This window comes from Schistocerca americana, chromosome 3 (assembly GCF_021461395.2).
Source record: "Schistocerca americana isolate TAMUIC-IGC-003095 chromosome 3, iqSchAmer2.1, whole genome shotgun sequence".
Taxonomy (NCBI): Eukaryota; Metazoa; Arthropoda; class Insecta; order Orthoptera; family Acrididae; genus Schistocerca; species Schistocerca americana.
The window spans coordinates 769,106,939-769,134,782 of record NC_060121.1 but is presented as its reverse complement, the minus strand read 5'-3'; the positions used below and the strand labels follow the sequence as shown (position 1 = coordinate 769,134,782).

The 27,844-nt window shown below is 45.2% G+C and overlaps 1 protein-coding gene across 3 annotated transcripts in view; it reads left to right on the top strand.

The window, feature by feature from the left end:
• The window catches only part of LOC124606655 (UDP-glycosyltransferase UGT5-like), a 65,788-nt gene that overhangs the window by 3,860 nt on the left and 34,084 nt on the right, over positions 1–27,844 (top strand). The window contains exons 1-2 of one of the 3 annotated variants that reach the window (XM_047138658.1): positions 24,991–25,048; positions 27,501–27,697. The exons of 1 other annotated variant lie outside the window; for it this stretch is intronic. In XM_047138658.1, the coding sequence (XP_046994614.1) occupies positions 27,515–27,697 (183 nt within the window). In that variant the 5' untranslated portion in view covers positions 24,991–25,048; positions 27,501–27,514. Of the gene's footprint in view, positions 1–24,990; positions 25,049–27,500; positions 27,698–27,844 lie in introns of those variants that run through there. One more of the 3 variants, XM_047138657.1, reaches the window with a different exon arrangement.

Here is a 27,844-nt window from a genome sequence, read left to right as displayed (position 1 = left end):
GCAAGAGAGGGTCCCCGTTCTGTAGTTTGATTCTTTGTTTCTTTCTGCTGTAACACGTTTTGTACACTGTTATACTTTATGTTTTTTCCGCCACAACTTCGAGATCTGTGTCAGGTTCTAAACTGAGATTAACATGCTTTGATCCATTACCGCTCATAGAAAACTAGAGTCGCACAGTGTAAATTATGTTGCTGCTGCTACCTCAACACACACACATGATGATTTTAAACAAAAGACAGCCACAACAAATGGAAACTGGTAGAGTTTTGGGGGGGTTGTGGAGCATTTCCAAACAGCTGCCCGAAGATGGCGTCTACATTCAAACTTATCTTTCACAGTGACGGAACAGCTGGTGGCTCAGTGCTCCGTTTCGATTGATACCTCATTTTGCAGTCATGTACCGATCACTGTTTTAGTGCTAGGCATCCCCGGAAGGTGTTGCCCCTCCTCCAAGACTCTTTCTCCATCTCAAACAAGCAATCTCAGTCAGTCATTATGTGATAATCAACCAACAGCATACTAGTGAAAGATAGTATAGAAAAGACACCGTCGATGTGCTGTAATAAGCATCACAGTTGACAATGCGATCAATTTTAGTAAATTTACCGTTATTTCAACAGCGACAGTTGATACGGCAGCATGCATCACAATTTCTGTATCATTGCTAAACTGTCCCTTCTCTACTTTGCCAGTATTACTGCGAATGTAGGTAGATGACTGTGCAGTACATCCATTCATTGTTAATTCTCGAACATATACATCAAAGTATGTGATCCACATATTTATAGCACATGGAGCATAATGCGTAATTTATGATCTTTCTGTATGTGAATGGGAGTCGCAGGGTATTCTCGCAATCTTAGGATAAAGTTAGAGACTGAAAGCTCTCCTTGCATTGTCTGTGACCAATCCTCCCTGCATTACCATCACTGATTTAATCTGTAGCTGGCCAGAAGTAGATCGCCACATTCTGCGTCTCGTGAAGGAGTAGAGCGAGCCAAGTCTGTAACTGCTGTTGCACACTCGTCCAAGAGCACAAGATTTCTCCATGTGGATGAGGTTAGCACCCTTTCTCTGTGTGTAGGAGTAGATGTGAAAGTGTTGTGGCATAACAGCAGACGGTTGAGAAGAAGAAGAAACGGGTGCTTTTTATGTGTGACAGAGCTCCAGGCGGACGGAGTTTGAAGAATTTTACGTAAACCAACTGTGCTGTCAATAATTCTAAAGTATTTCTCTAGTATCTGGGGTCAGTACCAAGAAGATATTGGCAAGAGAGAACGTAAATACATGCACTTCTAAGGTTACACAGTTCTACACTTAAAACGGGCTATAATGTTAGAGCAGTGCGTTTTTCGACCTATTATTCATGTGGAATGCAACGCTGTTAATGTTCCAATGTAAGAAATATATTTCCAGAGCATGACATACATTCTCCTTGCAGCTTTCTCTACGATAAACTATGGTGAAAAACCGCAAAATGAAAAAAAAACTATTACCTTAAAACATCGATTTTGTATGATACATGCACAATACAGCTTTCCAAATGTGTATAGCGAGCACTGTTCACATCAGATCATGTTTCAGAAATCATACTATGCTCGTATCAATCATACATAAAATAATCGTCAGTAATGGAGAATACCTCTTATAAAGAAAGAGACAAACGCATAGCAGCGATGATTGACATGTGAAATTGCACGTCATGGCGCCACTAACTCCATAAACAGGACATGTGTCAAGTAGAGGTAACACGGGGATTGCAATACCCCACAAACACTTGTCGCTAACTTAGAATCACCGCAGTTATGAAACTGAAGACTCGACTTTATGACCCAGATACAGCAGGGGAATCGATTACGTCGCATAAATCTTCGTTTGTCTAAAGGAATGTGTCGAAACACGATGCTCATGAGATGGAAGTACTTTGATGACTGAGAGGTTTTCTGTTAACGATCGCAAATACACAAAAAGTGCTCTGAGTCACACACAGAATACGCAGTTGTATATGAGTCGAACGAAGGTTATGTCAACAACTGATTCATCCCAACAGAACAGCAACATCTCTCTCTCTCTCTAGAATGTATCATCAGTCTACCATTAAATCATACCTCATTACGACTCCATCTCATCCGATCACTCCATCCATTCTCAATTATCCTTTAACGCAGATGCAAGTAAGTTTACAGGCAGCTGATTCTCTGTTTTCCAGGAAAGCATCAAAGTAACCAGTCAACTCGCGTGTATCACTATTAACTCAATAGACATGCAGTAAAATGTTGCCTCGACGAAAAAAATGACTGTTATCCTGGTTCCCGGTGCTTCCATGTCAACGTTTCTTCATATTCCTCTTACTGTCGTATACCCGTTCGCATGTACAAGAATTGCTCTGCACCAAGCAGAAGACGTGCAGGTACTACCTCAATTTCCCCGTATTTCGACGCACTTTCACCCAATTTATACGTGTTTGCAGTCATTTTTGTCATTTTATCGATTTTATGTCACTTCTACCCATGCGATCATGACATCACTTCTAATTTCTTAATCTAAAATTGCCTGTAGTACAGCTGTTAACAGCTAGCGCAAATGCACTATTTTCTGGTCGGGAGACGTACTACGGCATATACTCGAATGCTGTATGTCTGTGTCGCGGAAGACTCCCATGACCCGGTCTTCCCGCTGGTGGAACCGACTTCAAACATAGAACACATTTCCAAATGTAACACGCGGTACATTCACCTTCAAATACTATCGTGGATGTAGTATACTGTGGATCTGCATCCCAATATCGTTCCGGATATTATGCATGACGGATCCACCTTCAACCCTATCCCGGACGTGGCATATTGTGGATCTGCATCCCAACATCGCCCCAGATATTACGTGTGGACGATCCACAGACTGCACCTAACTCGGGTCTACTCTGGGTCATTGGAGCCTTCTGCAACACAGACATACAGACAACAGTGAAAATGCACTGCAGCTGTAGAATATGTGGTTGGAGGTGCCTGGATGCATTCGAGTACAGTGCTGGCAGCATACATGGGGATAGGGGCATGGGACAGGAGTACAAGTGTTTCCAGCTGTCTCCGACATCTAGCCCTGACAGATTACTGTTACGGACTGGTTCGTGGTATAAGTGTGTCGTGTTTAGTGCTTTTGAATACATGAGAGTGGACTCTGTCTTGCTGTGGTATCTGCTATTCTATCACTCAGTAGAACCTTCGTCTCTGCTTCCGCATGTACCGGAGAGAATGAATGTGGGAAGTCTATGGCACTTTTAAAAATGTAATCGCGACGTCAAATTCCCAATTAATCAATTTATTGTTTCCGATAGTTATAATGCGTGCGTGCATGCATGCGTTCGGTGTGGGCCTCTCTGAGCCAGAGCAGACGGGGGGTACCCTGCAGTGGGCTCACGGCGCGCGCCTCGCGATCGCTAGCTTGTGTGAGGGTAAGGAAAATTTTTTTCACCAGATACGTTTAGTGGAACTATTGTGGTGGAGGAGGGCGTGTATAAGACCTCGGATGCATTTAGCGCTACGATCTATTTGTGCGTGTGATACTCAGACGTTGAAAATATGTTTCGATCTATTTGACTCCGGAAAATTTTTAAACAATTAATTTGACGGTTTAGTGCAAATGGATTAAATCTCCCTATTTTGATATCGAAATTAAGTCAGCTTCTCTTTGCCTCGAGCATTAGACAACAGGAATATAGTATTCTGAGGTGAGATGAAAACTTCCAGCTTTATGTTTGGAGACATTGGTTCACACAGACAAGAATGGAGTGGCTTCTGGCGACCGACACAGAGAGAAAGAGAATCTGGAATTTGGCGATGTACAGAATGCTGCCACTTCATGATTTATTTGGGGGCCACGTGATCAAAGGAGGCTGATACCTGGTCCGTCGTTAGTAGTATTTAGTAACATAGTCTGTAATCAGGATATTTGGCTGTCTTGACTTTCGTGACTGACGACAGAGACACACGCAGGCGTACCCAAACGAGGGCTAATATATCGCACTTAATTCCATTCCCTTGTGATTACAGTTATTATGTCATGGGGAGCAAGGGTTGGAGTGCGGTCAAGTTGTCTGCACGTCTCCTGCAAAGTGATCCAATAAAGAACTTCTATCGATGAATATTATGGACTTTGATCTGAATTTCGTGTTGTGAGATCCTTCTTCGCCATCACAGAGTGAGTCTTTTCTTACCAGTTTTTTTAGGAGGGGTAGGGAGGGAGGGGTGAGGAGAAGGGGGGTGGAATGCTGCGGCGGCGCGGTTCTTTCCGTCCCTTTACGACGGACCTGCATCTACCTGTGAACATTGTCTCAGCAGATCATCAGTAGGAAAGCCGAGTGAAACCTACTGTACTTCGACGTGAACCAGGCTGCAATTTAAGTCACTAATCTACGTTCCGGGAGAAACACGAAATGAAAGTTTGGAAATTTTGTCCTCAATTAATATATTCTGAAACTTAAGTGAACAAGTATCACTGCCAAGCCCGTGCTAGTCTTAACACAGTCACTCATAATCCCTTTCACTCACGTTAACAAGTTTATGGTGTTGCATTTCCCGAAAAAGTGATAGCTACAAAAATACTGATTGTCTTAGATCGATAATGCTCGCCAAATATTAAGTCTGTCGGTACCAAATACAGTCACAGGTTTTAGCCACCGACCTCCTCAATACGCCACGCGGAATATATGTCTTTTCTCGTCACAAAATTCACTTAAAAATTCCGAAATTTCCACACACACATCGGAATAATTATGCTGTCACATTCCAACATTTTTGATGTATGAAACACTGCTAGATCCGGCAACTTATCATTTCCATCGGAACTACTACTGCACACGTCCGATCTCTTTCATGGCTAGCCTTCGACCCTTCTCTAGAATACTCTGTCTTCTCTACCAGCAGAGAAAGGCGCGCGAAGAATATTGCTTTACCATTGGTCAGTTTACTCAACAGCCAATAGCAAAACAACATTCTCCCGCGTCAGTCCGCGCTTTTCATCAATAACCGATCGCAAAATAGTAAACCTAACGACTGCACTTTTTACCGACGTAATTATCTAATATGTTTAAGTTTTGTTTATGCATAAAGTTATTTAATATTGTTATTTACACCTGAATTAACTTTCCCTTTACCATAAACTTACTTTACAAAACTATTCTACAAAAATCCCCATATCCATACTTCTTCGAAATGTTCCCACACTAAATCCCACTACATAACTCGTTAAACAATTATCTTCATGTTAACCTTAAACCACAATCACGCATCATTCATACTGCTAAAACACATTTATAACATTTTACATGCACAAAAAGAAATAATAACACTTTATGAAACTACTAGAACAGTTTATGAAAAACATTCTATTACTTTAGTGCACTCTACTGGGCACAATCGAAACTAAAATCGCAGTCCCCCTATTCAATATTGTCCTCTATCGGCTGATACATAAACTACGTGCGCGTCCAGTCTCGCGTCACCATCTGTCACTCTCCAGCTCTGAGACATATGTCCCACTTAACTGCCTCCAAGGGAGGATCGTTATAGGGCGCTATGCCTCAATTTTTTTTCTTTATTGTGATTTTAAAACCTGTGGAACAGGTAGGCTGGCAGCAGCACAATACGCCGCTCTTCAGCTGAAGATAGTACAATGATATAAACAGAGAAGATACATCACTTGGAAAAACGGCGGGAAAAAACAGTAGACACATGAACATAAAAAAAACATGAAGCCGTTCACACTCGATGACAATCCACACTACAAACTGTTGACACGAAGCACAAACACTGAAGATGGCGATGGCACTGGTGAACGATGGAGTGTGACGGTGAACACTGAACACTAAACACGACGGCACACACGAGACACTGAGGGCGATGATCTCCGGCGCGCGAATGTCCACTTAGCGTGTGCGAGTCCGGGGACCTGCCAAGAGGAGAATAAGGGTGAGGTGGGGGAGAGGGGAGAACAAGGATGCCAATGGCTGAGGAGATGGGGTCAGGAGGAGAGGGACAGGGGAGGGGAAGCCCAGGGGAGGAGTGGGGAGAAATGGAGGAGGGAGGGAAGAGGGAGAGAAGGGAGGGAGGGTGCCCAGAGGAGCAAACACAGGAGGAGGGTGGGAGGATCAAAGTTGGTAGGAGGGGTAGATGGAGGGGAGGAGGGCATCATCAGGGAGAGGGAGCTGGCGGAAGCCACCTTGGGAGAGGGTAAGGAGGGTGGAGAGATGGAGACCGGGTGGCACAGGCGCGGCAGCGGGCAGGGGTGGGAGAGGATCGGGGAGACTAGCGGGTGAGGAGGATCGAGTTTGCAGGAGGTGTACAGGATCCGTATCCTTTCGAGGAAAAGGAGGAGTTGGGGGAAGGGGATGAGATCGTACAGGATCCGCGTGGGGGAGGGGAGACAGATGCGATAGACGAGGCAGAGAGCATGGCGTTCAAGGATTTGGAGGGATTTATAAAAGGTAGGGGGGGCGGAGATCCAAGCTGGATGGGCGTAACAAAGGATAGGGCGGATGAGGGATTTATAGGTGTGGAGGATGGTGGAGGGGTCCAGACCCCACATACGGCCGGAGAGGAGCTTGAGGAGACTGAGTTGGGAGTGTGCCTTGGCTTGGATTGTCTGGAGGTGGGGAGTCCAGGAGAGGGACAGTCGAGGGTGACGCCAAGGTACTTAAGGGTGGGAGTGAGGGCGATAGGACGGCCATAGATGGTGAGATAGAAATCAAGGAGGCGGAAGGAAGGGGTGGTTTTGCCTACAATGATTGCCTGGGTTTTGAGCTATGCCTCAATGTCCTCTCGTGATAGCACTGTGAACTAGCGAAGTCGATCACTGCATGTCAAAGTGAGCACACACCTGAAAATTATCCAGTAAGACAACTCCTTCAATCTGCCGCATTGTAATTACGTAATTAGGACATGTAGTTGCTGGATGCGAGCTTTTGCCACCATATAAAACTGAGATCCATCCCCTGAAAATTAAATTTTATAAATAAACAGTGTATTGTGTACTATCTAATTCAATTCATTGTCGTGAGGGCCTTTCTCTCTAGCACAGATAGCAGCTTAGAGCCCACGGCGGAATCCCTTCTCAGTCATGAATTTGCTTTGGAAGGCACCTCGCACTCGTCGGTATTCCGCAGGTGTTCATCGGGTAAAGGTCTTTCGATGGCGGCTCATTCGCACCGCGATAGATGGCGCGTGCAGGCCTGGCAGTGGCGTGTTACACTATGAGAAACACTCAGAGCCATTTGAACTATGAGAAACAGAGAAAGATCACGTGTTTCGACTTTGGGGGCTACGAGAATGGGCAAGGGCACTAAGAATATAGTGCGGGACAATGAGTTGGGAATGTGGGTCTCACGGGAGGCGTGCTAGAGATAAGTCCCTGCAGTCGGCCGGCCGAGGTGGCCAAGCGGTTCTAGGCGCTACAGTCTAGAACCGCGTGACCGCTACGGTCGCAGGTTCGAATCCTGACTCGGGCATGGATGTGTGCGATGTCCTTAGGTTAGTTGGGTTTAAGTAGTTCTAAGTTCTAGGGGACTGATGACCTCAGCAGTTAAGTCCCATAGTGCTCAGAGCCATTTGAACCATTAGCCCTGCAGTCGCACTATCCTCCGTGTCCTCGGTGGCTCAGATGGAAAGAGCGTCTGCCATGTAAACAGGAGATCCTGGGATTAAGTCCCGGTCGGGGAACACATTTTCAGCTGTCCCTGTTGACTTGTATCAACGCCTGTATGCAGCTACAGGTACTCATTTCATTGTAATTCTATATACGTCATGAACTTTTAGATATGTAATTGTTCCGATTTTACAGTCTATGCTTGGACACCAGTAAGCTTAGAAAAATGAGGAAAATAAATAGCAAGAGCCTTAAAATCCCTGATTCTGGAAGCAAATATAAATTAAGCCTACTCAGCCTTTCCAACCGCGATCAGAATAAAAAAAAGCGCCGCAATTGTTTAAATATTCCATACTGCGATCGATTTTCTGACATATTCTTTAAATAAACTACATTCCATAACCATCTTGTATCCTGTAAATCGTTTCAATAAACAGTATTTCATATACTGCAGTCAATTTCCCGACAAATTTTTAAACTAAGTAAACAAAATACACACACCAAAAAAGTTCTGCCTCACTCCGGTTCCCAGAACTCCTGAAGGTAGACGTAGACTGTAGGTATTGTATCACAGACACAGTCCCTTTGACTGTTGAGAGATGTCACTAAATCCGCCCAAAGATGTAAACAACCATGCATGAGCAGCGCCTAATAGACGGAGTGGGTCCGACAGCCAATCAGTTCCAGTTATTCCACCAGGAAGGAGGTACATGGCATGTGTTGTCTGCAATTCATCCGTGCCTAGACGGTCAATACCGATGTTCGATCGCGTCCGCGTTGTTACTTTGTGCCAGGAAGGGCTTTCAACAAGAGAGTGTCCATGCGTCTCGGAGTGAACCAAAGCAATGTTGTTCGGACATGGAGGAGATACAGAGAGATAGGAACTGTCGATGATATGCCTCGGCCAGCCTGCCCAAGGGCTACTACTGCAGTGGATGACCGCTACCTACGGATTATGGCTCGAAGGAACCCTGACAGCAACGCCACCATGTTGAATAATGCTTTTCGTGCAGCCACATGACTTCGTGTTACGACTCAAACTGTGCTCAATAGGCTGCATGATGCGCAACTTCACTCCCGACGTCCACAGCGAGGTCCATCTTTGCAACCACGGCACCATGCAGTGCGGTACAGATGGGCCCAACAACATGCCGAATGTGCCGCTCAGTGGTATGACATTCTCTTCACCGATGATTGTCGCATATGCCTTCAACCAGACAATCGTCAGAGACGTGTTTGGAAGCAACCCGATCAGGCTGAACGCCTTAGACACACTGTGCAGCGACTGCAGCAAGGTGGAGTTACCCTGCTGTTTTGGGGTGGCATTACGTGAGGCCGACGTACGCCGCTGGTGGTCATGGAAGGCGCCGTTATGGCTGTACGATACGTGATTGCCATCCACCGACCGATAGTGCAACCATGTTGGCAGCATACTGGCGAGGCATTCGTCTTCAGGACGAGAATTCGTGCTCGCATCATGCACATCTTGTGAATGACTTCCTTCAGGATAACATCACTCGAATGATGTAGCCTCTTCCAGACTAGAACCCTATCGAATATACGTGGTATAGATTGAAAAGGGTTGTTTATAGACGATGTGACCCACCAACTACTCTGAAGGATCTACGTCAAATCGACGTTGAGGAGTGGGACAATCTGGACTAACAGTGCTTTTATGAACTTGTGAATAGTGTGCCATGACGAATAGAGGCATGCATCAATGCAAGAGGGCGTGCTACTGGGTGTTAATGGTGTGTACAGCAATCTGAAGCACCGCGTCTGATGGTCTCGCTATATGGTGGTACAACATGCAATGTGCGGTTTTCATGAGCACTAGCCAGCCGCAGTGTCCGAGCGGTTCTGGGCGCTTCTGTCCGGAATCGCGCTGCTGCTACGGTCGCAGGTTCGAATCCTGCCTCGGGCATGGATGTGTGTGATGTCCTGAGGTTTGTTAGGTTTAAGTAGTTCTAAGTCTAGGGGTTGATGACCTCAGATGTTAAGTCACATTGTGCTTAGAGCCATTTGAACCATGAGCAAAAAAATGAGTGGAAATGATTTTTATGTTGATCTTGATTCCAATTTTCTGTATAGGTTCTGGAACCCTCAGAACTGAGGTGATGCAAATCTTGTTTTGATGTGTGTATATTCCAAACACCGCCTTCTATCGTGCAAATTGTTTAAATAAACAAAATTCCACACTAAGTAGTTTACAACATTCTATACACTGCTATCGATTTTCTAACAAATTTTTTAAATAATAAATAAACTATATTCTGTACACCGCATTGAATCCCATAAATTGTTTAAATAAACAATATTCCATACATTGTCTAAATTGTTTAAACAATGTTTGATACACTTCAGCCCATTTCCCTTGAAATGACCGATCAACGGTGTCTCTTTCCCGCCAATTTACTGGAGGTGGAGAGGAGGGGGAGGGCTGGGGGTTTCGCAGAGGGTGGATTTAATTAATTGATTGATTTAATTAATTAGTCAGTCAAATTGATGTGGAAAGTGTGCTTGTATCGCCGGTCAGTGTGGCCGAGCGGTTCTAGGCGCTTCAGTCTGGAACCGCGCGACCGCTACAGTCGCAGGTTCGAATCCTGCCTCAGGCTTGGATGTGTGTGATGTCCTTAGGTTGGTTACGTTTAAGTAATTCTAAGTTCTAGGGGACTGATGACCTTAGATGTTAAGCCCCACAGTGCTCAGAGCCATTTGAACCATTTTAGGAAGACTAATGACACAGGTGAACGTTGAAATAATCATAACTGTTGAGAAATAGCTGAGTTCATACTAACCTAAGGACATCAAACACATCCATGCCCGGAGTAGGATTCGAACCTGCGACCATAGCGGTCTCACGGTTCCGGACTGAAGCGCCTAGAATCGCTCGGCCACTGCAGCGGACATTAGTCTTCCTCTTTCTGGTGATATTATATGCATCTTCTTAGTATTATTGATATTATTTATTCCTTTTTTTATTCACTGTTACTCTGTCGGTAATTGTAATTATCCTCTTGATGACACCTCAAAATTTAGAAAATGAGAACATTTTACAGTTTTTTTTTTTTGGTATATACAGTTCATGATGAGACAGAGAGAGAGAGAGAGAGAGAGAGAGAGAGAGAGAGAAAGAGAGAGAGAGAGGGGGGGGGGGGGGCTGGAGGTTCTACAAAGGCAATGGATAAATACATTCAGCTCATTAGCATCACGCAGATAGTCCTTTCCATTCGAAACTGCTTCGGTGAGGTAAATAAATACTGTGGGGTTTCACGCAATTTATGCCGCTACACGTCTTTCTATTGTACAATTCGCGAATGAAATTCGGGGAACTTGTTGCTTTATAGCTCTTTGTTACTGTTAACAGTAATGTGTAGCCCGCATCTCGTGGTCGTGCGGTAGCGTTCTCGCTTCCCACTCCCGGGTTCCCGGGTTCGATTCCCGGCGGGGTCAGGGATTTTCTCTGCCTCGTGATGGCTGGGTGTTGTGTGATGTCCTTAGGTTAGTTAGGTTTAAGTAGTTCTAAGTTCTAGGGGACTGATGACCTCAGAAGTTAAGTCCCATAGTGCTCAGAGCCATTTGAACCATTTTGAGTAATGTGTAAACAAGTACCTTGGGAGGACTATACTTTCTTACGATGTACGAATACAGATTCCTGATATTTTAACAACAGCTCTTCTCACCATGTATGGTATCTTTTCCTATATTTTTGTGTAATGTCGCACTGACGTTCAGCATCTCTGTAGCTCTGACTTATGAGCCCAGTACCTCACTGGTCGCACAGCCCGTCTATGAAAGTATTATTTCTCTTTTGTGAACAGGATAAATGACCCAGACATATCACTGATACCTTGAAAAATATCTCATGTTCAAACATAAGTATTTCTGAAACGTATCTCTTACAGTCTTCATTACACTGAGGTGATAAAAGTCATTTGATACTTCGTAGTATGGTGTCGGACCTTTTGCCCGGCGTAGTGCGGCCACTCGACGTGGCATGGACTCAAAAAGTCGCTGAAAACTCTTACAGATGTACTGAGCCATCTGCCACTATAGCCGTCCATAATTGCGAAAGTGTTGCCGGTGCAGAATTTTGTGCTCAAAGTGACCATTCCATTATGTTCCGTAATTGTTAGATGGGATATATGTTGGGTGATCTGGGTGGCCAAATCATTCGCTCTAACTATCCAGAGTGTTGTTCAAACAGATTGTTAACAACTGTGGCCCGGTGATAAGGTGCATTGTCATCCATAAAAATTCCATTGTTGTTTTGCAAAAAAACGTCCATCAATGGCTGCAAGTGGTCTCCAAGTAGCCGTAACCATTTCTCTTCATTGACTGGTTCAGTTGGACCAGAGGACCCAGTGCATTCCATGTTAACACAGCCCACACCATTATGGAGCCATCACCGGCTTGCACTTTGCCTTGTTGACAACATGGGTCTAGGGTTTTGAGGGGTCTGCTCCACATGTTCAAGAATCCAGGATGGGCGCCGCAGGCAATGTCATGCTGTTATCAAAGGCACTCAAGTTGGTCGCCTGGTGCCATAGCCGATTAACGTCACATTTCGGCGCACTGTCCTAATGGATACGTTTGCCATAGATCCCACATTAATTTTTTCTGTTATTTCATGCAGTGTTGCTATCTTTTAGCTTTGACAATTCTACGCAAAGGCCGCTGCTCTGCATAGGTAGGATGAAGACTACTGGTGGCTTCACAGATCTTGGCGAGGCGGGGATTCCGGGTTGGGTGGCTAGCTGTTAACTGCTGGAAACGAGCTGGGGAATAGCTTTAGCAAGGCGGGTGGATGAATTTCAGCCACATGACGTGGTAGAATGAAGTAGGTCCTCGCTATCTGCGCCTCCTAGGAGCGATGCTGCTACCATATGTGGGTGAGGCGGGCACCCGGAGTCGTCCAGAGCTTTGCTCCAGCACATGGCTTGTTATTGTGTTGCTGTACGGTTGTTGCTGTACTGGCTCTTCGTGTTGCTTCCGTTGACGGGACCCCTACGCTCAGGTTCATAGGCAACCTGTGGCGCAGTACTGATATTTTGGTGGGCTATGTACCTGTACATCTACATCTATTCTCCACAAGCCACCTGACGGTGTGTGGTGGAGGGTACCTTGAGTACCTCTATTGGTTCTCCATTCTATTCCAGTCTTGTATTGTTCGTGGAAAGAAAGATTGTCGGTATGTGGGCTCTGATCTCTCTGATTTTATCCTCATGGTCTCTTCGCGACATATACGTAGGAGGGAGCAATATACTGCTTGACTCCTCGGTGAAGGTATGTTCTCGAAACTTCAACCAAAGCCCGTACCGAACTACTGAGCGTCTCTCCTGCAGAGTCTTCCACTGCAGTTTATCTATCATCTCCGCAACGCTCTCGCGATTACTAAATGATCCTGTAACGAAGCGCGCTGTTCTCTTTTGGATCTTCTCTATTCCTTCTATCAACCCTATGTGGTACGGATCCCACACCGATGAGCTGTATTCAAGCAGTGGGCGAACTAGTGTACTGTAATCTACTTCCTTTGTTTTCGGACTGCATTTCCTTAGGATTCTTCGAATGAATCTCAGTCTGGCATCTGCTCTACCGACGATTATTTTTATATGGTCATTCCATTTTAAATCACTCCTAATGCCTACTCCCAGATAATCTATGGAATTAACTACTTCCAGCTGCTGAGCTGCTATATTGCAGCTAAATGATAAAGGATCTTTCTTTCTATGTATTCGCAACACATTACAATTGTCTACATTGAGATTCAATTGCCATTGCATGCACCATGGGTCAATTCGTTGCAGATCCTCCTGCGTTTCAGTACAATTTTCTATTGTTACAACCTCTCTATATACTACAGCATCATCCGCAAAAAGCCTCAGTGAACTTCTGATGTTATCCACAAGGTCATTTATATATATTGTGAATAACAACGGTCCTACGACACTGCCCTGCGGCATACCTGAAATCACTCTTACTTCGGAAGTCTTCTCTCCATTGAGAATGACATGCTGCGTTCTGTTATCTAGGAACTCTTCAATCCAGTCACAAAATTGGTCTGATAGTCCATATGCTCTTACTTAGTTCATTAGACGACTGTGGGGAACTGTATCAAACATCTTGCGGAAGTCAAGAAACACGCCATCTACCCGGGAACCCGAGCCTATGGCCCTCTGAGTCTCGTGGACGAATAGCGCGAGCTGGGTTTCACACGATCGTCTTTTTCGAAACCCATGCTGATTACTACAGAGTAGATATCTAGTCGTCAGAAAATTCATATACTCGAACATAATACGTGTTCCAAAATTCTACAACTGATCGACGTTAGAGATATAGGTCCATAGTTCTGCACATCTGTTCGACGTCCCTTCTTGAAAACGGGGATGACCTGTGCCCTTTTGCAATGTTTTGGAACGCTACGCTCTTTTAGAAACCTACGGTACACCGCTGCAAGAAGGGGGCAAGTTCCTTCGCGTACTCTGTGTAAAATCTAACTGGTATCCCCTCATGTCCAGCGGCCTTTCCTCTTTTGAGCGATTTTAGTTGTCTTTCTATCCCTCTGTCATCTATTTCTATATCTACCATTTTGTCATCTGTGCGACAATTTAGAGAAGGAACTACAGTGCAGTCTTCCTCTGTGAAACAGCTTTGGAAAAAGAGATTTAGCATTTCGGCCTTTAGTCTGTCATCCTCTGCATCAGTACCATTTTGGTCACAGAGTGTCTGGAGATTTTGTTTTGATCCACCTACCGCTTTGATATAAGACCATAATTTCTAAGTCAGTACATAGAACTTTACTTTCGAATTCATTGAACGCCTCTCTTATAGCCGTCCTCACACTACAACACTACATTTTGCTTCGCGTAATTTTTGTTTGTCTGCAAGGCTTTGGCTACGTTTATGTTTGCTGTGAAGTTACGTTTGCTTCCGTAGCAGTTTTCTAACTCGGTTGTTGAACCACGGTGGCTCTTTTTCATCTCTTACGATGTTGCTTTACACATACTCATCTAATGCATATTGTATGATGGTTATGGACTTTGTCCACTGATCGTCAATACTATCTGTATTTGAGATAAAACTTTTCTGTTGAGCCGTCAAGTACTCTGGCAGCTGCTTTTTGTCACTTTTGCTGAACAGAAAAATTTTCCTACCTTTTTTAATATTTCTATTTACGGCTGAAATCATCGATGCAGTAACCGCTTTATGATCGCTGATTCCCTGTTGTGCGTTAACTGTTTCAAAGAGTTCGGGTCTGTTTGTCACAAGAAGGTCTTATATGTTATCGCCACGAGTCGGTTCTCTGTTTAACTGCTCAAGGTAGTTTTCAGATAATGCACTCAAAAAAATTTCACTGGATTCTTTGTCCCTGCCACCCGTTATAAACGTTTGAGTTTCCCAGTCTATATCCGGCAAACTAAAATCTCCACCCAGAACTATAACATGGTCGGGAAATATACTCGAAATATTTTCCAAATTTTCCTTCAGGTGCTCTGCCGTAACAGCTGCTGAGCCAGGAGGCCTATAGAGACATCCGATTACCATGTTTGAGCCTGCTTTAACCGCGACCTTCACCCAAATTATTTCACATTTCGGATCTCCGTCAATTTCCTTCGATACCATTGCACTTTTTATCGCTATAAACACGCCTCCCCCTTCACTGTCCATCCCGTCTCTGCGGTATACATTCCAATCTGACTTTAGAATTTCATTGCCGTTTACATCTGGTTTCAGCCAACTTTCCGTCCCTAGTACTATGTGGGCATTGTGACCGTTTATTAATGAGAACATTCCTGGGATCTTTCTATAGACGCTCCTGCAGTTTACTATTACCACATTAATATTGTCATTCCCTGTTGCGTTTTGCCCACTTCTACCTTGTCGCGTCTCAGGAGGCGTCTTGTCGGGCCTAGGGAGGGAATTCTCTAACCTAAAAAACCCACATGTGCACTCCACACGTACTCCGCTACATTTGTAGCCGCTTCCTGCGTGTAGTGCACGCCTGTGCACGCCTGACCTATTCAGGGGGACCCTACATTTCTCCACCCGATAGCGGAGGTCGAGAAATTTGCTCCCCATATCTCCCCAGAATCGTCTGAGCCTCTGGTTTAAGTCTTCCACTCGGCTCCAAACCAGAGGACCGCGATCGGTTCTGGGAACGATACTTCAAATAGTTAGCTCAGATTCCACCCCTCGAGCGAGGCTTTCTCACCAACTCCGCCAACCGCCTGTATGAACTGAGGATGACCTCTGAACCCTGCCGGCAGGAGTCATTGGCGCCGACATGAGCAACAATTTGCAGCCGGGTGCACCCAGTGCTCTCTATCGCTGCCGGCAAGGCCTCCTCCACATCTCGGATGAGACCCCCCGGAAGGAGACAGAGTGAACACTGACCTTCTTCCCCGACCTTTCCACTATTTCCCTAAGGGGCTCCATCACCCGCCTAACATTGAAGCTCCCAATCACTAATAAACCCCTCCCCCCGTGTGCCTGCTCGGACCTTGCTGAAGGAGCGGCAGAGCGGGCGATGCCACACGGCCAGCCTCCACATTGACCCTCCGCCTCGTGCGACAAGAACGCCGCTGAACCCGCCACCCCCCTTGGGGAGAGGGTGGCCCAACTGCGCCCGGTACCCGAGAAGATGTCTCGACAGCAGGGACCGTGGGTGAGCCGCGCGAGATGAGCTGAGCGGTTTAAGGCGCTGCAAAAAAAGGCTCTGAGCACTATGGGACTTAACATCTATGGTCATCAGTCCCCTAGAACTTAGAACTACTTAAACCTAACTAACCTAAGGACATCACACACATCCATGCCCGAGGCAGGATTCGAACCTGCGACCGTAGCAGTCGCGCGGCTCCGGACTGAGCGCCTAGAACCGCTAGACCACCGCGGCCGACTAAGGCGCTGCAGTCGTGGACTGTGTGGCTGGTCCCGGCGGAGGTTTGAGTCCTTCCTCGGGCATTGGTGTGTGTGTTTGTCCTTAAGATAATTTAGGTTAAGTAGCGGGTAAGCTTAGGGGCTGATGACCTTAGCAGTTAAGTCCCATAAGATTTCACAGACATTTGAACTTTTTTTTTGGACCGTGGGTGAAGCATGTAACACCTGGGGTGTACCATGCGACGCACGAGACTCCCCACTGCCGCTACACTCTGAGGCAGCAGCCTGACGACGGCTGACCGTGGCCATCAGCACGTTAAGCTGTTCGTGAACAGTGGCCAGCTCCTCCTGCGTCCGTACACAACAGTCACACATCCTATCCATCCTAAGAAATCAACAGTTTACTGTAGAGAATCGATCAACTTTTAACTGGACTGCTAATTCATTAAAGGCGGCTGATAGCTGATTAAACTGTGGTTACTAGACACTTCTTGTTGGAAACAATGAAAATAAGCACCACCTGTCACTGGACTGTATTAAAAACAAACACGAAATGTATGGAACACTATTACTAGTAGTCGAAAATTAAAGCTTCCTAAAACAAAAACACACGGAAAAAGAAGTGACAAGTAAGAAAAACACAGTTAATACTTAATTTACGTAGCTTGCTGCACAGCAGATGCGAAGCAGACGGCAGTTACGACGACACTGGCATTACAGCTACCTAAAAAAAAAAGGATATAATAACACACTATGCCCTTTTGAGGACCGAGAAGATCTTAATAAGAACTGTGAACTGTTCGTTCTATTAATTTCTTAGCTTAAACAGAACAAATTAACAGAGGAACACAAAGTATGGCACTAAGCCAGATTTGAACAAAACCTTGTCGCCAGGTAGTTGTCTACTACTACAGGCCAGGTAATTGTCTATTACGCAAGTGATGGTGCCATTTGGCTGAAAATGTCGATTTTTAGGTACTACCACTCTTGTCTCCACATTACGAAACGAAGCGCCTTTACTAGGTCTATAACGCTACGAATGACACTGAGCAGTTTTCTTTCATGTTTTTAGAGGGTGTGTCCGTATGCTAATTGACAAAAAGGTGTCAGTGATTCTACTACATCTACATTACAACGATTCTATACTCGGATGAGCACATCTGTACGCCTCGTGGTGCGATTTGCTGCTGCGTAACAAGGGGATAATTCAAATTTCAGCCACTGTAAATGAGATTTTCGTTCTCCAAAAATGTGATGCTGTGTGGGCATATCCTGTTTCATAATTCTACAACAGATTTATTATATGTACTACAGTCAGAATTTAGGATTTCCGTACTATTCCTTTGTGATTTGAACTACCTTCCTGTAGCTAATACCATGTAGGCGTTTCTATCTTTAATAATCAGTACTAATTTCGGGACATTACTACGGATGCTGCTGCATTTTACTAATGGGACTCATATTACTGTAACTTGTATTCTGCAAACACATTGGTTTCGCGTTATCTAATACATATGAAGCAGAACATTTATTGGTTAGGTATCAGAAATTATTATTGCTAGTTATTCACGTAGCTTGGAATGCGTCAAAGCTTTTCATGTTTATATTTAAAGGAGATAATTGCTTTTAAAATCAGTCATTAGTTTATCGTAATATATGAAATGTGACGGGGGTGAATTATTGTGTCATTAAGCACCGGTAAAGGGCTATGATTCTTCTCTTTGCAAACTTGGTACACTTTGAGCATGAGAGGAATTCTTCTGATGCGTTCCTAGCTGGGAAGCCCGGAGGCCAGGTGGACACAGGTAGTGTGCCCACTGGCGAGCGGCGGTCGCGCGCCCATGTCGGCACGCTTCACAGAGGGCAGGCCCCCAGAGGATTAGCGACAGGCGAAGACGCTGCATACAGCAACACGCTGCCAAGGGAAGCCGTGGACATTCGCTCGTGTGCCCGAGGCAGCGGAAACTATAAACTTAGAGCGAAAAACAGTTTTGTCACGATTCTAGGTAACGCGGACAGAGATGCGAGTTGAATAGCAAGAACACGACTTGGGTGTCCAAGAATCTCAAGTGGCTCGGGGAATTTTGGCCGTTTCCCACGAGCAGAACACCTGGGAACGTAGTGGAAATACTCAAAGGGACAAGTCTTGGTTTATTTGTATATTCTGTCTCACACAGGGTATCGCTCTCTTTTCCTCGCGGAATGCGACGGCAAGGAGGGAGGAAATTTTGAAACGGACCTCTTCATTGGCAAGAATCTCATATTCGCTTTGAAAAGTAGTACGAGCTACGTAATTTGCGGAAGGGCGGAGACAAGACGCTGGAGGGGAGTGGCTCTCTCTCTCCAGGTGCGAGGAGTGCACTTGTATTAGGGATTCCGAACATTGCATCTGAGGAGGCAGGAGTACACTCTTAAGTCGCAGAGGATTCTCTTATCGCTTGTCATGAGACGATGCACTTTGCATTCGTCGCAAACAGCGTAGAGAACAAAGTTTGTTAGATCCAAGTATGCGGGCTTCACTCACTGTGCGCGTTATCAAGAGCTTAACTCAGGATCACATTTTGATTTACTACATGTCCGATGCCGGTAGTACTAATAGAACAGTTTTGAGCTTTGTATAATGCAGTTTCACGTAGGTTTGCACTTGCACATCGGCGCATACCGTCGTCCAGTAATGATAACTTCCAGTAGCAGGTTTCGGTCACTATTTTCAGCGCAGGGCATGTCAGGCGCTATCAACTGCGTCGCCGGCAGAGTCTTGTTGCAGCCGCACGCAATCAGCCGACTCCACCGCCACGCCGACCACGCTATGAACATGGTAATACAGAAAACGCCCGATTACCTAGCTGCGCATTCTTCTATCGCTTTCTTCAATTTCCTTGCAATGTTTTAGATGCTCATTAAGCCGCAAGGACAGTATTCACCGTTTGCCCGCTAAGGGAGTCATACGTTCAGCTGTTTTTATTATTATTATTCCTTCCTCAGTTATTACACCAGGTAAACCCGTCCGTGTAATTTATTTATATGTTAAATTAGAATGAAGTCATACAATGCTCATGTTAAAAGGAAAATACCAGGGCAGGCACCTTATATAATTCACTTGTTGTGAGCTCTTGCTGTCAATTCAATTCTATTTGTCTTTTTTTTTTTTTTTTTTACTTTCTACAGTATCTGGCGACCCAATTTTTTAAATATTTTTGTTTATCATTATTTGAATAATTTGTTAGTGAATGTTTAATGAATTTGATAAAATTTCAATAATTATTGCATTAAAGTTTAATGCAGTTTCACTCAATAAACCACTTATATGTTGAACAACACTCCTTGCATTTCATTTATAGAATATGAATAAAATTCACACCTCTTTCTCCCTCCCACGCGTGGTATCTTGCAAGCTGATTCCGCAACTGAATGATCAACTAACGTAAAGCCACTCCAGTACATTAAATCCAAGACCGGTTTCTGCCTTCACATCAGGCAATTTTCAAAGGGATCTGAAAACTGTTCTGTAGAGAAGTAACGTCAGATTATTATAATTAACCTCAGACAAAGAGCAGCGAAGGAAGCTGTAATTTACCTTCTCACTATGATCGGTCCGAAACGAGAGAGCAAAGAGGGTCGTGAAGAAGACGTCAGCCAACTGCACGCTGACCGACCCATCTCCAGGACGACAACGAGACGGCATAGCCCTCTATGCAAAGAGGACGTAAGCGCCGCGCCGACGGGTCGAGGCCCTTTCCTACAGCAGCATCAGGATTAGGCACTTAAGGACCAGCGACTTAGTAACTGTATATACTGATGAACATTTTTCTGGTTCCGCGCGGCGCGGAATTTGAATCCCCGCCAGATGTCATGGACGTCGAAGACCCCTAGAGGTCACTCCACCATCGCGCCGTAAGCTGTGGCGGCGCGCGCCTCCTGGCCCGCTTTCAGTGTGAGGGCGCCACAGTGGAACACGTGGTTCCAGCGGCCAATAGCGGCGCCCCCGATAGACTACTTAAAGCGCCTGCCTCTCGCCTAGCCAGACTCCGTCTCCTCAAGCTCCTTTCCGGCCGTACGTGGGGTCTGGACCCTTACACAATCCTCCACACCTATAAATCCCTCATCCGCCCTATCCTTTGTTATGCCCATCCAGCCTGGATCTCCGCCCCCCCTACCTTTTATAAATCCCTCCAAATCCTTGAACGCCATGCTCTCCGCCTCGCCTATCGCATCCGTCTCCCCTCCCCCCCGCGGATCCTGTATGATCTCATCCCCTTCCCCCACCTCCTCCTTTTCCTTGAAAGGATACGGATCCTGTACACCTCCCGTAAACTCGATCCTCCTCACCCGCTCGTCTCCCCAATCCTCTCCCATCCCCGCCCGCCCGGTCTCCATCTCTCCACCCTCCTTACTCTCTCCCAAGGTGGCTTCCGCCAGCTCCCCCTCCCTGATGATGTCCTCCTCCCCTCCATCTACCCCTCCTATCAACTTTGACCCTGCCCCACCACCCACTTCCGGTGTCCTTTCCTTTAGGCACCCTCCCTCCCTCCCTTCTCTTCCCTTCCCTCCCCTTCTCTTTCCTTTTCCCCCATCCCCTCCCTCCACCACTCTTCCCCCCCGGCTTCCCCTCCCCCTTCCTCCCTCCCCCCTTTCTCCCCTGCCCGTGGCATCTCTGCTCTCCCCTCTCCCTCTCCCACTCCCCTTCCTCCTCCTCCTCTCTTGGCAGGTCCCCGGGCTCGCACACGCATGGTGAACATTCGCGCGCCGGAGATCATCGCCATCAGTGTCTAGTGTGTGCCGTCGTGTTTAGTGTTCAGTGTTCCCCGTCACGCTCCCTCGTTCACCAGTGCCATCGTCATCTTCAGAGTTTGTGCGTCGTCTCATCGGTTAGCAGTGAGGATTATCGACGAGTGTGAACGGCTCCGTGTTTGTCTCTATGTGTCTCCTGTTTTACTGCCCACATTCTGTAACCTTATGTGTCTTCTCCTGTTTTCTCTGCTTGTATATTCTATGGCTGAAGAGCAGCGTAGTGTACTGCTGACAGCCTGCCTGTTGTACAGGCTTTAAAATAACAATAAAGTAAAAAAAAAAAACCTAGCCAGCCAGTCTAATCTCGCGTACGTGTGTGGACACATCGCCTCGCGTTAGACAGCTTACATACTTTTTTTGTTCTGTGTACGAGTGGACGTGTTTGTTAGGTTCCCTTGTGACTCCGTTGTTCGATCTTGTTGTTCGTTCCGTCCTTCGTTGCTCGTGTCCGTCCTCTCCCATTGTGTTGTTCGTGGGCCTCTCCGCGGGTCCCGCCGCGCTTTCCGTTATTTCAACCCCGCGACCACCCCGGTCGCAGTTACAACAATTTTTGATTTTGTCTCTCGCCCTTAGCTTGCGACACGTATGTTTAACACAAGGTTAAGAATTGTGATCGTTTCCTTTTGTAATAAAGTTCATTAATTCTATTTGCTTGAATTGTTGTCTAGCGATCCGAGAGAGCAGGCTCCTAGACACCCTATCTTTGACAACTAGGCGGGGTACAACATTTTTTCAACTACGAACATTGAACAGTTTTTGTTTTTTAAATCTAGCTCCAATAAAAAGAAAATTCGACCTTTTTAATCTAGTTAATTTAGCGTCATTTCTCATTACCAATTTCTGAATAAAAGTAATACATATTTTACCTATTTTAATTGCTAGTGTTGAGTAGAGCAACATGATGGTGTAAAAACAAAATTCCTCAGCGTGAGTCTTGCTCAGTATCGATTCCTCACCGGCAGCGCGAGGCTACATATTTGGCGGTCGCTAAGCAACGTCATTTATGACGTCTTGTGAGACTGTGCACGCGTGACCGGCCGCGCTGGCTTAACACGGTGCTGCTTTGGCTCTCGATCAGTTCCGTCTTGCTGCTAACTGAAGAAGGAAATTCCTAACAAGGGAAACTCCCAATCGCTCCTCACTCAGACTTAGAGGTAAGAGGGCCCAGTGGACAGCCCGTCGAAAAGTAAACACGTATCAAACATGAAAACACGAGGAAGGTGTTACCAACTACGAAAAAAATTCAAAATAGGAACAGTGGACGGTCCAAGCAAAAGAAGGGCAGCATAGGGCGGCCTTAAGGAGCGACCGCGTCGTGGGTTACCGTGCTTGACTGCCAAGTGGGCGAGCCGTGATAAACGTCCCTCGCGCCAATTCTTTTTTTTTCCGCTGTTCGCTGTATTCAAATTTGTGATGTGTCGTGGCGTAACGCCCGTTTGCAACAGCGAGATGTAAGGAAGGAACCTATAATGACAGTTGATTCTGCACAACTTCTCTATTAGCAGCTGACATGAAGTGGCATTCGAATGGTAACCGCAGACATTTGATGACAAAGCGACAAGTCAACCGAATCCTCCATCGGGAAACACGTCTGGTGTGCCATACACAGCATTAATGACAATACGTGTGTCATATGATAGGAATCTCTTACCGACGGACCTAATCTGTACGCCTGGCAAGTGAGTGAGATATGCCTCCTTGCCCGACTCAGGTGTTCGTATGAATGTGAATGTAATCACTCCCAGTGAAATGATGAAAACATAATAGTTTGTCACGTAAGCTGCATCAAATGAACGCAACAGTTTCAGAATCACACAGCTTCTCTGTGCTCTGTCAAAACATATGTTTTTAACGATTTAGAAGTTGTGTTTCGTTTTCGAGTTTTGACTCTTGAATTCCTTTGTTGAAACACCCGTTTACTTGTTGTTTTCGTTTCTGTGAGACGTCTATGTGGTATCTCACCTGCTCTCACTATTTGTCACGTTTTTCCTTGCGGCGGTAACGTGTTCTTACCACATAACTATTATTTATAATCAATTTATAGGATGACAACTGCCAAGACTACACGAAAACAACATTTCAAAGACCGAACAGAAAGTTCATAAGGCTGCGAAAAAAAATTAAGATAAATGGCAGAGACAGTTCTGAACACGACTCGTCCGCCTCACAGTCCAACACTGTGTCCACTTAACCACAACGCCGTCGCTCTGGCAGTCCACCCTAGATTGCACTGCTCGCCCTTGGACTGTTCACTCTTTCTATTTTGTTTTTTCTCACAATTCAATACACCTTCTTCCTGTTTTCATGGTTGATCTGTGTTCAGTTTTTAACGGTCTAAGCACTGGGACGTCTTACCACTAACTCTGACGGGAGTGCGATGGGGAGGTCCCCTTGTCAGTAGCTAAAAATGGTGGTTCCGCGGGGCTATAAACGTAAGAGCATTTCTCGGTGTTGCGCTGTCTTGTGAGCGGACCGTGGATTGCTAAGCTCACTTGTCTGAGAAACACGGCTTTCGAGTTCCAACACGGCCTTTGCTGTTCGGTCAGTGGGTACATGGGCAGAGTGGAGCAGCAGACACATATGGTTGTGTTTGGCGGGCATCTTGCTTGATCCTGTGGCGTGCTTTACGCTCAGTGGCTAAGCGTACCCGCTTCCAAGGGCCGTGTACCAGTAGCGTTATTGGGTTCATTTACCGACGTGTAATGGCAGCATTGCCTTTTGGAATGTATGTGTTTACCAACTGTTTGTTAGATGTGTACAGTGCACGGGAAAGCTCAAGTTTCCAGTGTTGTACCATTTTTTTTTCGTCTTTTTCTACCAAGTGCAGTGAACTGGTCTATGTTAGGCATATGTGCGTTTGCTGGACGAGGTGAAGTGGTTTTGTTAACAATGAGCTAGTTAGTTTTTCGGGCTCTGAGTCATTGGTGCCTTCTTTGATCTGTTGTTTTTTATTTAAATATTGTTTAAATTGAAAAATACTTTTAGTGTAATTTTTTGCCCAATAATAGCCATTTTAATTGTTTTTGGTGTGATGCGGGTATTTGCTTGACGTTTACGATTACTGGAAAGATATTTTTGAAGATCAGCATTTTGAGCACACTCGTTCGTGCAAACACTTGAGCCGCATCTTTTTTTAATTGTATTGCGCCCACTTGTTCTTATATCCATTGGTTGTGACGGATCACTGGTTGATTTGACCCGATTCTTAAACGTTCTTGAATGCTGCTTCTCGCAGTAAATCTAATGTACATTTTTTCTCTGTTTTCTTGAATGCTGCTTCTCGTAGTATGTTTAATGTATATATTTCTCTCTGTTTTAATATTGTTGTTCTAGTATAGATTAAACCAAGGGCAACAAAGAATAAAACTAATTACATTTCAACTATACGTACTTTCTATGATTATGTTACTGATATCTCGACGTTTAAGAACTGTTGTTCATTTAATTAAATACTCTTCTAGAGAAATCTTTTCGGTAATTATTATCACTCTCTAGCTACTATTCTCAATATCCAATTTTTTTAAAAATTCGTTTACCTGTAAGAGTCATTTATTCTAGTGTCACAAGATAGCGTTCTGTAATAAAAAGCAAAGTGGAATATCTGAAATTTTTTTGGAGTTAAACGTAACTGATATTTTCGAATAAATGTCTTCTCTGACGCAAGTGTCACTTTTCATTTTCCAGCATCTTACTGCTGTCAGCTCCCTGCTACCTGCCCCATTTTAGAGCGATAGCATACCGTGTGAGTAGTCTTTAGTGAAATTTTTCAACTCTAAACTGTAAGATGAAATGGAAATGAAGCCCAAATATTATTTGTCTGCAGAAGAATCTCTTATCATAAGACCCAACTGAGCACACGTCTTAGATCTGAATGATAGCATTAGTTTCAATGTTTCTCTCAACTACTCGTATGGGCATCCAGATTAATGTATTCCGTAGGTTTCGTGAATCGTTTATCACGGATGATGGGATAATTTCCATGAAAAGATAACATTCGACTCTTTTGCCGAATGACGTACAATTCTAGCTTGGATGTCGCCGGTATATTAACTCTTAATGTTCTTTTTTGCATATCGTGAAGGTCTGGTACTGGCGGGAGAAGTGATGGAAGTGTAGATTAGCCACAGCTAAGAGTTGTTTCCGTAAGAGTCAAAGAAACTAGTACACTTGGCTAATATCGTGTAAGGCCCCGCGAGCACACAGAAGTGCAGCCACACGACGTGGCATGGACTCGACTAACGTCTGAAGCAGTGCTGGATAGAATTAACACCATGAATCCAGTTGAGCTGTCCATAAATCATTAAGACTACAAGGGGTGGAGATTTCTTCTGAACAGCACGTCGGATGCCATCCCACATGTTGTTGTTGTGGTCTTCAGTCCAGAGACTGGTTTGATGTAGCTCTCCATGCTACTCTATCCTGTGCAAGGTTCTTCATCTCCCAGTACCTATTGCAACCTACATCCTTCTGAAGCTGTTTAGTGTACTCAACACTTGGTCTCCCTATACGATTTTTACCCTCCACGCTGCCCTCCAATAATAAATTGGTGATCCCTTGATGCTCAGAATATGCCCTACCAACCGATACCTTCTTCTAGTCAAGTTGTGCTACAAATTTCTCTTCTCTCCAATTCTATTCAATACCTTCTCATTAGTTATGTGATCTACCCATTTAATCTTCAGCATTCTTCTGTAGCACCACATTTCGAAAGCTTCTATTCTCTTCTCGTCCAAACTATTTATCGTCCATGTTTCACTTCCATACATGGCTACACTCGATACAAATACTTTCAGAAACGGCTTCCTGACATTTAAATCTAAATTCGATGTTAACAAATTTCTCTTCTTCAGAAACGCTTTCCTTGTTATTGCCAGTCTACATTTTATATCTTCTCTACTTCGTCCATCTTCAGTTATTTTGCTCCCCAAATAGCAAAACTCCTTTACTACTTTAAGTGTCTCATTCCCTAATCTAATTCCGGCAGCATCACCCGATTTAATTCGACTACATTCCATTATCCTTGTTTTGCTTTTGTTGATGTTCATCTTATATCCTCCTTTCAAGACATTGTGCATTCCGTTCAACTGCTCTTCCAGGTCCTTGGCTGTCTCTGACAGAATTACAATGTTATCGGCGAACCTCAAAGTTTTTATTTCTTCTCCATGGAATTTAATACCTACTCCGTGCATCCCACATATGCTCGATAATGTTTATGTCTATGGAGTTTGGTGGCCAGCGCAAGTGCCTAAACTCGGAAGAGTGTACCTGGAGGTCATTCTATAGCAATGCTGGAAGTGTGGGCTGTCGCACTGTGATTCTGGATTTGCCCAAGTCCGCCGGAATGCACAATGGACATGAATGGATGCAGGTGATCAGACAGGATGCTTCCGTATGTGTCACCGGTCAGAGTCGTATATAGACATAGCAGGGCTCCCATATGACTCCAACAACACACGCCCCACACCATTACAGAGCCTCCACCAACTTGAACAGTCCCCTGCTGACATGCAGGTTCCATGAATTCGTGAGGTTGTCTCCACACCCTTACACGTCCATCCGCTCGATACAATTTGAAACGAGACTCGTCCGACCAGGCAATATGTTTCCAGTCATCAAGAGTTAAATGTCGGCGTCGACGGGCACGGGCGAGGCACAAAGCTTTGTGTCGTGCAGTCACTTGTTGATGTTCCAGCATTGAAATCTGCAGCAGTTTGAGGAAGGGTTGCACTTCTGTCACGTTGCAGGATCTTTTTTCGGCCTCGACGATGTCGGAGATTTTTTGTTTCACCGGATTCCTGATATTCACGGCACACTCGTGAAATGGTCGTACGAAAAAATCCCCACTTCATCGCTACCTCGGAGATGCTGTGTCCCACCGTTCGTGCGCCGACTGTAACACCTCGTTGAAACACACTTAGATTTTGATAACTTGCCATTGTAGCAGCAGTAACCGATCTAACAACTGCACCAGACACTTGTTGTCTTAGACGTTGCCAACTGCAGCACCGTATTCTGCCTGTTTACATATCTCTGTACTTTAATTTGCATGCCTACACCAGTTCCTTTGGCACTTTAGTGTATAATATGCCGTGGACTGTCCAGAATGACAGCAATGCTGCGTGTTGGGTTTAAGTTATCTCTCCGTGTCGCCGACCAGTACTGTGCTGTGATGTACTCCTTGTATCTGCCTGCAGTTCGCAGTTTCACGATGAGCCCCCCTGTGACGATGGTTCTGGTACTGATGCTGGCAGCTGGAGTGAGCCGCTCAGCTAAGATTCTGGGCATCATCCCCACGCCCTCCATCAGCCACCAGCTGCCTTTCCGACTGATAGCTCTCGAGCTCGTCAGGAGAGGTCACCAGGTCACGCTAATGACTACAGACCCCATAAAAGTAAGTAGATCTCTGGCTGTATCTAAGATACCATTGTCTTAATACTGGAAGATGGAATCTTCGGTTTAAAATACAGGTTTATGCCGTATGGAGTACAGGTTTCTTCACTGAAGGGTATTAGTTGGGACCGCAGGAATTCTGTGAACA